General features: G+C 39.0%; 1 protein-coding gene across 1 annotated transcript in view; it reads right to left on the bottom strand.

Annotated features, from left to right (window-relative positions):
* The window catches only part of MCCC2 (methylcrotonoyl-CoA carboxylase 2), a 69,401-nt gene that overhangs the window by 19,453 nt on the left and 37,095 nt on the right, over positions 1-12,853 (bottom strand). Inside the window, exons 8-10 of the mRNA XM_010380259.2 lie at positions 8,043-8,107; positions 5,229-5,328; positions 5,025-5,120 (exon numbers count right to left, since the gene is read on the bottom strand). Coding sequence (XP_010378561.1) covers positions 5,025-5,120; positions 5,229-5,328; positions 8,043-8,107 — 261 coding nt within the window. The remainder of the gene's footprint in view (positions 1-5,024; positions 5,121-5,228; positions 5,329-8,042; positions 8,108-12,853) is intronic.

Genomic DNA, 12,853 nt, shown 5'->3' with positions numbered 1-12,853 from the left:
GTCTTAACTCTCTTCAATTCCCTGAAGGCTTGCACAGGCGAAGTTGCAGAAGAAAAATTTGAAGCTAGCAGAGATTGGTTCATGAGGTTTAAAAAAACAAAAAAAGCCATTTGTACCACAAAAGTATAAGGTGAGGCAGCAAGTGCTGATGTATTATAGAAGCTACAGCAAATTATCCAGAACATCTAGCTAAGATCATTGATGAAGGTGGCTACATTAAACAACAGATTTTCAGTATGGATGGAACAGCCTTCTGGTGGAAGAAGATGCCACCTAGGACTTTCATAGCTGGAGAGAAGTCAGTGCACGTCTTCAGAGGACTGCTTACTCTCTCATTAAAGGCTAATGCAGCTGGTGACTTTAAGTTGCAGAATTATGCTAAATCTACTCTGCCTGTGCTCTATAAACATAACAGCAAACCCTGGATGACAGCACATGTATTTGTGGCATGACTTAATGAATTTTTAAGGCCACTGTTGAGACCTACTACACAGAAAAAAGATTCCTTTCAAAATATTACTGCTCATTGACAATATACCTGGTCACTCAAGACTCTGATGGAGATGCACAAAGAGATGAGTGTTCTTTTCATGCCTGCTATTATAACATCCACTCTGCAGCCCATGGATCAAGGAGTTATTTTTACTTTTAAGTCTTATTATTTAAGAAATACATTTCCTGGTCCGGGCATGGTGGCTCATGCCTGTAATCCCAGCACTTTGGGAGGCCAGACAGGTGGAACACCTGAGGTCAGAAGTTCAAGACCAGCCTGACCAATATGGTAAAACCCTGTCTCTACTAAAAATACAAAAATTAGCCAGGAGTGCTGGCGTGCACCTGTAATCCCAGCTACTTGGGAGACTGAGGCAGGAGAATTGCTTGAACCCAAGAGACAGAACCCAAGGCAGTGAGCCAAGATCTTGCCACTGTACTCCGGCCTGGGTGACACAGCAAGACTCCGTCTAAAAAAAAAAAAAAAAAGAAATATATTTCCACAAGCTATAGCTACCATAGATAGTGATTCCTCTGACAGATCTGGGCAAAGTAAATCCAAAACCTTTTGGAAAGGATTCGCCATTCTAGATGCCATTGAGAATATTCACGATTCATGTGAGGAGGTCAAAATATCAACATTAAGGATATTTAATTAAATTAAAGATACTGGAAGAAGTTGATTCCAACCCTCATGGGTAACTTTGAGGGGTTCAAGATTTCAATGGATGAAGTCACATCAGATATGGTGGAATTAGTAAGATAACTACAGTTAGAAGTGGAGTCTGAAGAGGTAACTGAACTGCTGCAATTTCATGTTCAAACTAGAACAGATGAGGAGCTGCTTCTTATGAATTAGCAAAACAAGAAGTTTCTTGAGATAGAATATACTCCTGGTGAAGATGCTACGAACACTGTGAAATGACAACTACGGATATAGAGCATTACATAAACTTAGTTAATAAAGCAGTAGTCAGGTTCGAGAGGACTGACTTTCATTTTGAAAGTTCTACCCCAGGTTGGGCGCGGCGTCTGACGCCTGTAATCCCAGCACTTTGGGAGGCCGAGGCGGGCAGATCACGAGGTCAGGAGATTGAGACTATCCTGGCTAACACGGTGAAACCCCGTCTCTACTAAAAATACAAAAAATTAGCCAGGCGTGGTAGTGGGCACCTGTAGTCCCAGCTACTTGGGAGGCTGGGGCAAGAGAATGGTGTGAACTCAGGAGGCAGAGCTTGCAGTGAGCTGAGATCGCACCACTGCACTCCAGCCTGGGTGACAGAGCGAGACTCCATCTCAAAAAAAAAAAAGAAAGTTCTACCCTGGATCAAATGCTAGCAAACAGTATTGCATATTACAGAGAAATATTTCATAAAAGCAAGAGTCAGTCAGTGTGGCAGACTTCATTGTTGTCTTATTTTAAGAAATTGCCACAGCCACCCCAACCTTCAGCAACCTCCACCCTGTCAGCATCAAGGCAAGACCCTCCACCAGCAAAAGATGATTCACTGAAGGTTCAGATGATTGTTATCATGTTTTAAAGCAATAAGGTATTTTTAAATTAAGGTATGTACTTTTTAAAGGCAAGGTGCTCCTGTACACTTAACAGACTATAATATAGTATAAACATAACTTTTATATGCTCTGGAAAACCAAAAAATTCACGTGACTCACTCACTTTATTGTGATATTAACTTTATTGCAGGGATCTGGAACTGAATCCACAATGTATCTGAGGTGTGCCTGTGCTTTAAAATGTGTTTCACACACAAATGGCACAAAATTCTAACAATTGTTAACTCTAAGAGGTTCATATACAGGTGATCATTGCATTATTCTTTGAACATCTCAGCATATTTGAAAATTTCTTAGGAAGAAGGGGGGAAATGTGAACATTTCCTAGACTTATACATAGAATAATGTATCTTTAAGCTGAACTTAAAAGCTATAACTTTAATACATTTTTTTAAAAGAATGTAAAGTTTTTAACTGTTGAATGGGGGGTTAAAGGAAGCAGACAGATAACATGATACTATCCCTATTTCTAGAAGCAGAAAGCAATGTTCAGAGAGGTTAAATCCCAGGACTATTGACTGGGAGAATGAGAACTGGAGTTGGTTTCCCAAACTGAGTTGGTTTCCCAACTCAGATTCCAACGTTGTCCCACAGCACCATACACTATTAAGACTTCCATATAAGGAGTTGGGTGTGGTGGCTCACGCCTGTAACCTCAGCACTTTGGGAGACTGAGGCAGGAGGACTGCTTCAGCCCAGGAGTTCAAGACCAGCCTGGGAAACATGGCAAGCCAAATCTCTAAACAAAACAAACAAAAAAACAAAAACAAAAACAAAAAAAGACTTTCATATAAGGTTTATTTGCCAATATAGAAAAATGTAATAAATTATATTCACAATAATGACCATGGATCAGCAAAAGGTGTAAGTCCAGATTACTATTTAAGAAGACACAAGTCGGCCAGCTCCAATGGTTCACACCTGTAATCCCAGCACTTTGGGAGGCCTAGGCGGGTGGATCACGAGGTCAGGAGGTCAGGAGTTTGAGACCATCCTGGCTAACATGGTGAAATCCCATCTCTACTAAAAATTCAAAAAAATTAGCTGGGCGTGGTGTTGGGCGCCTGTAGTTCCAGCTGCTCGGGAGGCTGAGGCAGGAGAATGGTGTGAACCCAGGAGGCGGAGCTTGCAGTGAGCCGAGGTCGCAGCCACTGCACTCCAGCCTGGGCGACAAAGCCAGACTCCATCAAAAAAAAAAAAAAAAAGAAGAAGATAAGTCTATTTTTAAAAAAGATTTCCATTAAAATGAAATGAAAACAACATGAAGGCATGTATTCGTATCTGTTTGTTTGTTCGCTTCTGTATGCCTGGCACCTGAAACAACCCCTGAATAGAACAAATACTCAATAAATACTGTGGATAAATGAAAAAGTGGTTACGCGAAAAAGGGTGAATTCTTAGCCAACTAACGAACTTGGCTATCTGAAACAACTCATTTTTTGTAATTTAGTTATTTACTTTTATTTATTTATTTATTTATTTATTTATTTATTTATTTGAGACAAAGTCTCACTCTGTCACCCAGGCTGGAGTGCAGTGGTGCAACCTCGGCTCACTGCAACCTCTGCTCCCAGGTTCAAGCAATTCTCCTGTTTCGGCCTCCCAAGGAGCTGGGATTACAGGCACGTGCCACCACACCAGGCTAATTTTTGTAATTTTGGTAGAGACGGGGTTTCACCATGTTAGCCAGCTGATCTCCAACTCCTGGACTCAAGGGATCTGCCTGCCTCGGCCTCCCAACGTGCTGGGATTACAGGCATGAGGCACCGCGCCTGGCCCAACACATTTTTCAAGTATGTCAGAATTTAAGTACCATTTTCTTCTATGCTTATAATTAATTAAAAGTCAAACTAAAAACCTAATTTAAAAATTTACAATTAACTAAGTCACCTTTGCTAAAGTGACATATCACTTGAAGCTCAATAAAATCCAGGATCTAAGACCCACTAGCAATGCTAGGGTATTGCCTAAATAAATCCATACAACAGAACGTTACATCCATCAATGCAGTCAGAAAATAGTTACTGATTACTTCCCATGTTGCCAAGTACTATTATGGGAATTAAGATCTAGCCGTAGAAAATATTTCATGAAGAATTTCTAAAGACACGGGGAAATGTTTATAATTTAAACTAGAAAAAGTAAGATAAAAAAAAAATACATATGCACTATCTCAACTACATAAAAATGTGTGTATATAGACATTAAGCTAAAACGTCCAAATATTAGCCACCTTCTCTAGAGGGTGGAATTATATGCAATTTAATTTTTTTCTTTTCTGTTATTTTCCATATTTTTCACAACTAATATATAATATTTTATAGTCAAGGGGAAAATATAATTTGAAATATTAAAACTTCCAGCACAGAATTTGATATTAAGATAATTTCCTAATTTAAAAACTACTCTGCCAACTATGGATACTGAACAAAATAAAAGACTATATGCTCTGAATCCTAAAAGTTGTCCATCTAAATTACAGAACACTATGTCGACAATGTGTAACCATAGCAACTTTTTCAACTGTAATCAGGTCTAATCATTGCAAATGTCATGTTGATCTAAAAGGGTATGCTTTTTCTTCCAACAACTTACTGACATTTCATCCATTTCCCAAAATAAGAACAATGAAAAGAAATAGCTGACAATTGTTAAGCTGCCTTACATCATTCGTAATGTGCATAGGACATGGAGTCTTACTTATGACCAAATCACACTTTGCGCAATGAAAACTCTCCAATCATGGAGGTCCCCCACTCCCCTCTTTTAGTATTTACTCTGTACCAATGATGTCTACAGTATGGAAAGGTATCATTGCCACATATGTCACTCCTTACTGAGATCCACATCTATTTCTAGGCATGAACATATCCTAACAAACTTTAGCTTTGAAAATAGATACACGTACAAAGAGACTCACAGCTGGTCAAAAAGCTCACAGTTCCACTTCCACATACCTCTCGGACATCAAAGTTCCTCTTAAGGTTAGCACCAACTATTCCATACAATTCATCAGCAGGAAATAAAGGTTCTTCAGAAGGTTCAATGGTGACCTGCAGAAATACAGATCATGTTAACCTGTTTAAAGACATGATTTCAAGGTGCAGTGAGTCTAAATGCATTTCAGGAAAATAAAAGATACAAGAACATATCGTACTCACATCCAATTTCTTCTGATAATTTAGATTCCTCACAACCTTCCTAGTTAAGTGAAGGGCATGATGATCATCCAAAGCATAGTGGTCACCTACTCCAGACTTTCTACAGAGTAAGCAAACTAAATTCGTCAGAACAGGGAAAAGGAAAAGAATTAAATATCTTAAGTCCCAAGTCTCTTCTCTCATCTAAAGATGACAGCACTTTTACTTCTAAAACACTTAAAAAATTTGTCATCTTTAATAAATGTCCTCTTAAGTAGTCCTTTTAGGAACCCTGGTAAAACTGTATTCCCTTTGTTTTACAAACAGGAAAAGCTGAAGTATGCATAAGTACTTTGACCTAAGACCACAAGTAGCTGCAGAAGAACTCACGCCTTCTATTTTCTAACCTGAACCTTCCTCTGCCACACCAAGGGGCACTGCTGACAAAGGCTTCTATTAAGTACTCATCCCCTGTACCTTAAGCACAATTGCGTGTGATGAAGGCCAACCACAGATGGCACGCTTTCATGACGTAGTTGGTTACAGCATAAACTGTGTACATAACTGAGCTCCTAATGGAGATGCCAACTCTGGCCTCTCATTTCTGAGAGAACTCTGAGCCCTCTCTCTAGAAGTTACACTGACAGTAAGCCATCACAGGCAACAAATGAAAAGACTTGAATACATTGGCCCTTGGATTATGGGTAAAAATCGGAACTGGTAAAACGGTTCCATGGCAGGGGCCATGGAAGTTCCTGTTCAATTTCAAGTGCAGTGAATGACGTACGGACTTGCTCTGGTTATTAGTCCTGTCCCAATTAGATGGCCTGTTATTTCAGATGTAGATAAACTATGACTTTCTAATAAAGTATTTAAAAATCTATAAAGTCATAGATACATACCTGAAAATAATAGAATTTGTTCATTTTATGAGTAAGGACTAAGCTGCTGCAATCTAAATTTTTATGGCTTGCCTGGGAAAACACCAAACTCCTTGGGAGACATATCTTAGAGCTAGGTTCTCAGTGATTTCATGACACTGTACTTTGGGAGTTACTGAGTAAAAGCAGAGACCATGTTTACTCCTTTTCATGGCCCACAGATGCCTCGCAAATGGTAGATCTTTTTCAGTTTCTTTAATTTTATACAACATTTTATCATTTTATGACTGACCATATCTTTTAAATGCTTCATACATAATACCAGTTATAAATGCTGACTTCTAACTACACTGTCAGAAGTCAAATAGAAGCAGAAGGAACAGCTTCTAAATCAGTAAATATTTAAAATAAAATGCTTTTTTATGAAAACTGTCTAGTATTTACCAAAACAGCAGGAAAGGAAAACCTTTAATGAGACACTGTATATATAAGTCTTTGTGTCAAATTAGCTCTTAAGGATGACTTAAGAGAGGTATAAAGATGCATTTGAGAGAACACAGAGCAACCTGTGACTAATAAATTTCATGGTACTTTCCAAAAAAAAATTCATCACCCCCAATCATTTCCTCACAAATTTAAACAGGTTATTATGAATATTATGAATAACAGTAACAGAGTTATATAGTAGATGCTGTATTATGAGGCAGGCACTATTCACAATTTTCACTTTATGAGGAAATGAGACTCAAGGAGGGTAAGCAGTTTGTCTAAGTCCCAAGGGTAACAGGGGAGGCAAACAGAAGTTAAATTCCAGAATCTACACCCTTAACCTAATACAGCTAATTGCCTACAGCTTTACTTTTTTAAAACAGTCAAACTGCTTAAAAATTTAGTCCAGGCGCAGTGGCTCACTCCTGTAAACCCAGCACTTTGGAAGGGCAAGGCAAGAGGATTGCTTGAGGCAGGGAGTTTTAAACCAACCTGAGCAATACAGTGAGACACCTATTTCTACAAAAAATAAAAACAAAAACATAAAAAACTGAAAACCAAAAATACCCCTCCTCAATTGTTTCCCAATTACTCCTAAAAAAAAAAAAAAAAAAGTCTAAAACCTTTACTGAGCAACTATGATGATAAACAAGAAAATAATCATAATGGCAATCAACATTTATAGCTAACTTATCAAAAGCAGGTATACTTTCATTCTAAAGCAATCCACATGTATTGTATCTCATTTACTTCTGACAACATTCTAGGAGGTAGAGGATCTTGTTACCCCTGCACTCTAATCTAATATGGTTAGGCCAATGATGTGATGAAGCCAGCTCACACCTAACTCACAAGAGCCAACTACGTGCATCCGTGTCTGATTCCACATAGAGGCATCATGTTGGCAGCTTGAAATCAGCCATGGTGGGATCACTCATACCACAGAAATTGGCAAATGCCACAAATTGGGGCTTTTTTTCTTCCCCCGAGAACCAGTTACTAAACATTTACCTGCACACCCCAGGGTAGACCCACCTCCTCTATGCTCTCCCTCTTCTCCTTTGTAAGCCTTATCATGTATCAGCCACATTTATATAATTTTGTGCAATTACTTGCGATTGCCCACTTCCCTGACTAGAATATAAGGCCCTGGAGGTCAAAGATGGTATCTAACTTCTTTTTTCAGCCACCCAGAACAGTGCCTGCTACATAACAGGTGTCCAATGAATGTCTGTTAAATAAATAAGAAACCTGTCTCTCCATTCCTTCTTGGCTGATGCTCTAGCTTGGAAATGCAACTCTACAGTTCAAAGAATTGAACATTAAACCAGCAGATCAAGAACAAATAAACTGTGGTGTGGTCTGGCAAGTTTAGCACCCGAAACAAATATGTAAAACTTCTTTTAAACAAACAAACAAACAAAATGACACTCAATCCTGGAAAGAAACAACCATTCTGTTTCACCTGCAATGAAGATCAGCACCTCCAAGATCCTCAGCGGATACTTCTTCCCCAGTTGCCGCTTTAACCTACAACAAGGATAAAAATCATCAGTGAAACCGGTCCATCAGAGATATAAAAATGCTTCCCCAACACGCGCATCTCCTCACCTGACTGTACCTACACTTTTTCTTCCATAGAACTAAAGAAGACTGTGCTTTCTCATTCCATGCACCTAGGAAACCTGGAGACTATTATCTCTACTCTACAGGTGAAAAATCTAAGCCCACAGTCACCAAGAACTTGCTTACAGTCCACAGCAAGCAATGGAGTATAATTCGAGCCCGCACATTTCCAGCTTCCAGCCTGAAAGACCTGAAAGGCCATACTCTTTCCCTACGTCATGCTGCCCTGACACATGTGGTCAAGCCTTTGTGTCTGTGTGTGTGTTCCTCCCACTGCCTGTGATCTCTTCTTCTCACCTATCTGACGAATTCCCACTTACCCTTCAAGTCCCACCTCAAGTTGCCTCCTCTTTGCAGCTTTCCTGACCCACCCGGGCCTTCTCCATGGTATTAATGGAGGACTGCCTACCTATCCATGGTCCAAGGGCGTTGTACTTACACCTCCAACACGGCATGTGTCAGAATGTAGTTCAGTAATGTGCATGTATGTCTGTCATCTCCTCTACGCTGTGAATTCCTTGATGGCAGGAACTGTGATTTATTCATCTTTGAATACTTAATAACATGCTGAAAAATTCCAATTACTATCACAAACTCTGCCTAGGAAAGAGAGGTAGGAAAAAAATCTCCAAGATTACCTAAACCTAAGATCCAGCAGAATGTGGCCAAAAAGAAAGAAACCCCAGTAATAAATTAAGAATAACTTACTTATAGCCAGAGAAATTCTACCAGGAAAAAGAAAGAAAAATAATTTAAGGCTAAATGCCAATCCAACCCCTTAGGAATTATTTATTGATTCCTACCTCTCTGAAGAAAAAGAAACAAATTAATCAACTCAAATAGGAAAAGCTTTCATTAGAATAATGAACAGTAATCTAAAATACAGCACAGAGAGGTTGGAGGTAAAGAGAAAGTCTTTCTTGAGGGAAGCCCTGAAAAAAAAATTAAAAAGAAAAGAAAATACAGCATAGAAACAACTTATTACTCACTACATCAAAAGCTTTGTCTTAAAGAAAATATCTTTCTGCAGAGAGAGTTAGTTAAAATTTTCACCTCCAATTATTCCACCCCCAGAACTGAATTCTTGGTTCTTTTCCTTCCAAAACATTCAGTGTAAAATAACATCAGTCCAGACAATAACAAATTATAAGAGGTGTCTGGATATTTAAAGTTGCAAAAAGGAATAAACAACAGATAAATTATATTTATTTTCAGGGATCTGACTAATATCAACCAAAAAAAATAAGAATTTGTCATCAGTTAATATTTATTGAACACCCACGTTTGATAGTGTGATAGGTGCAAAGATGACAGAAGTCAAAGAGAAAATTAAAACAGCTCATTCGACTAAATGACAAGTTCAAAAGATAAACAAAAGACAGGAGAACAAAAAGCTCCTTCAAAAACTTGTCTTACTATCCATTTTTTTCAACCACTCTAAGCTACTAAAAGCTACAGCAACTACACCCCACACTATGTGCAAACCCTTCAAAGCCCTTTCTCAACATTCAGTCAAACGTGTCAGAATTTAGAATTCTCTAAAGGATGAGGCTGCTGCTACTGCTTTTTTCTCCCCCTGAATGCAGTCTTTCAAAGGTGGATTGCTGGATGGGGTCCAGTTCTCCAACAGAACTTCAGGCTTCCCTGGCTGCCAAGTGGCTTCTTTATAATGTACAAGTTAACTGAATGGACATTGTAACTACTGACCCTTAGACAAACTCTTCTCCCTAAAACCCTTCATGTTATTCCACTATTATGATCTGCCTATATTTCCAAAAAGATGTTTTCCAATTGTAGCCATATATTTATTCATTTTCTAAAGATAAACAAGAAAGGCCCATGAAAGTTTGTACCTTTTACTATACAAAGGTAAATTTTGAGTGCATTTTCCTCTCATTAACAAATAACAGCTATCACATGCAAGAGACATGTTAAAATAATAATAATAATAATAATAATAATCGTAATAATAATGCTGCAGGCTTTTAAAATAATGCCTTAAGACTTTTACATTTGAAATGGCAGCCCTTCGGGCCTACCTGATCTTCAGTAAAAGTTATGAAAAATTAACACTGTCTTTTGGGAAACATACTTATTTTACATCAAAATGTAAGCTCTATTTAATACATTCTTTCTAATGAATTTGTATTAGTATTCCATAACCAAAGATGATTCTTGGACAAATTTCTGAAGCAATAAACTTTTTGGAATAGAATTCACATACCATAAAATTCACTATTTTTTTTTTTTTTTTTTTTTTTGAGACGGAGTCTCACTCTGTCGCCCAGGCTGGAGTGTAGTGGCTGGATCCTGGCTCACTGCAAGCTCCGCCTCCTGGGTTCACGCCATTCTCCTGCCTCAGCCTCCCAAGTAGCTGGGACTACAGGCGCCCGCCACCTCGCCCGGCTAGTTTTTTGTATTTTTTAGTAGAGACAGGGTTTCACCGTGTTAGCCAGGATGGTCTCGATCTCCTGACCTCGTGATCCACCTGTCTCGGCCTCCCAAAGTGCTGGGATTACAGGCTTGAGCCACCACCCCCGGCCAAATTCACTATTTTAAAGCATACAATTCAGTGGCTTTTAGTACATTCACAAAGTGGGCAACCATCACTACTACCTAATTCCGGAAAATTTCGTCACTCCCAGAAGAAACCCCATCCTCACTGGCAGTCACTCCCATTCCACTCTCCTCCCAGTCCCTGGCAACCACTAATCTACTTTCTGCCTCTATGAATTTGCCTATTCTCAATATTTCATACAAATAAAATCAAGTATTTGTCCTTTTCTGTTTCTTTTCTTTTTTTTTTTTTTGAGATGGAGTCTCACTCTGTTGCCCAGGCTGGAGTGTAAAAGCACAATCTCAACTCACTGCAACCTCCACCTCCCAGGTTAAAGCAATCCCCCTGTCTCAGCCTCCAGAGTAGCTGGGATTACAGGCACACACCACCACGCCTGGCTAATTTTTGTCTTTTTAGGAGACACAGAGTTTCACTATATCGGCCAGGCTGGTCTCGAGTTCCTGACCTCAAGTGATCCACTCACCTCAGTCTCCCAAAGTGCTGGGATTACAGGCATGAGCCACTGCACCCACCCTCAAGCTCAAAAAAATCAAAGGTCTTTCTTCCACCCTGTTTCCTCTCCTCTACATTTTAAGTAGTATTTTTGTATCTTTTCTAGAACTTCTTTATGCATATACAAGCATACAAATGTATATTTCCCTCCATTTTACACAAAAGTTAATACACTGTAGGAACCTTGCTGCTTTCTCCTAACAGCTTCTTAACTTGCTATCGATCTTGAGTCAAACAATGGTATAGCTGAGGTAAAAGAAAAAATAAGTAAAAGTTTTTTTCTGCCAAGACCATTCAATGGGGAAAGGAGAGTCCTTTCAACTAATGATGCTGGAACAACTGCAGATCCACATACAGAGCAATGCTGGAGCTCTTCCTTATCTCGCACCCAAAAACTAGCTCAAAATGGATCACAGACCCAAATGCAAGAGCTAAAATTATAAAACTCTCAGAAGAAAACAGAGGAGTAAATCTTCATGACCTTGGGTTAGGCAAAGGCTTCTTGGATAAGACACCAAAAGCACAAGAAACCAAAAGAAAAAATGCATAAACTGGATGTGATCAAAATTTAAAACTTTTGTGCTTCAAAGGAAGACATCACTAAGAAAGTAAAACAGACAGCCCACAGAATGAGCAAAAATATTTGCAAATCTAATAAGGGACTTGTATTCAGAACATATATAGAATTCTTGCAACTAAATAAAAAGACAAATAGCCCAATTTAAAAACGAGCAAAGAATCTGAATAGACATGTCTCCAAGGAAGACATACAAATGGCCAATAGGCACAAGAAAAGATGCCTTGGCCAGGTACAGTGGCTCATGCCTGTAATCCCAGCACTTTGGGAGGCTGAGGTAGGCATACCACCTGAGGTCAGGAGTTCAAGACCAGCCTGGCCAACATGGTGAAACCCCGTCTCTACTAAAAATTCAAAAATTAGCCAGGAGTGGTGGCATGCAGCTGTAATCCCAGCTACTTGGGAGGCTGAGGCAGGACAATCACTTGAACCTGGGAGGTGGAGGTTGCAGTGAGCCAAGATCACACCACTGCACTCCAGCCTGGGCAACAGTGTGAGACTCTCTCAAAAAAAAAAAAAAAAAAAAAAAAAAAGCCTCAACATCACTAGTCACTAGGGAAATGCAAATCAAAACCAAAATGAGGTACTACCTCACACCCACAAAGATGGCTGTCATCAGACAAAAACACAATTGCAAGTGTTGACAAGAATGTGAAACAATCAGAACCCTCACATGCTGCTGGTAGAAATGTAAAACATGTATTGGATAGATTGGAAGTTTTTCAAACTGTTAAACATAGCTACCACATGAGCTGGCAATTCTACTCATAGGTACATATCCAATAGAAATAAAAACATTTCCATGCAAAAACCTATATGTTCAAAGCGCCATTATTCATAATACCCAAAGCAGAAGCAACCTAAATGTCCATCAACTGATGAATGGATAGATAAAACACAGCATATCCATATAATGGAATATTATTCAGCCATAAAAAGGAATGAAGTGATTCCTCAAAAACTACACATAGATTTCCATATGATCCAACAATTTCACTTCCAG

The sequence above is a fragment of the Rhinopithecus roxellana genome, chromosome 3 (assembly GCF_007565055.1).
Source record: "Rhinopithecus roxellana isolate Shanxi Qingling chromosome 3, ASM756505v1, whole genome shotgun sequence".
Lineage (NCBI taxonomy): Eukaryota > Metazoa > Chordata > Mammalia > Primates > Cercopithecidae > Rhinopithecus > Rhinopithecus roxellana.
The sequence above is the reverse complement of the archived record's forward strand: the minus strand, read 5'-3'. Positions and strand labels throughout refer to the sequence as shown.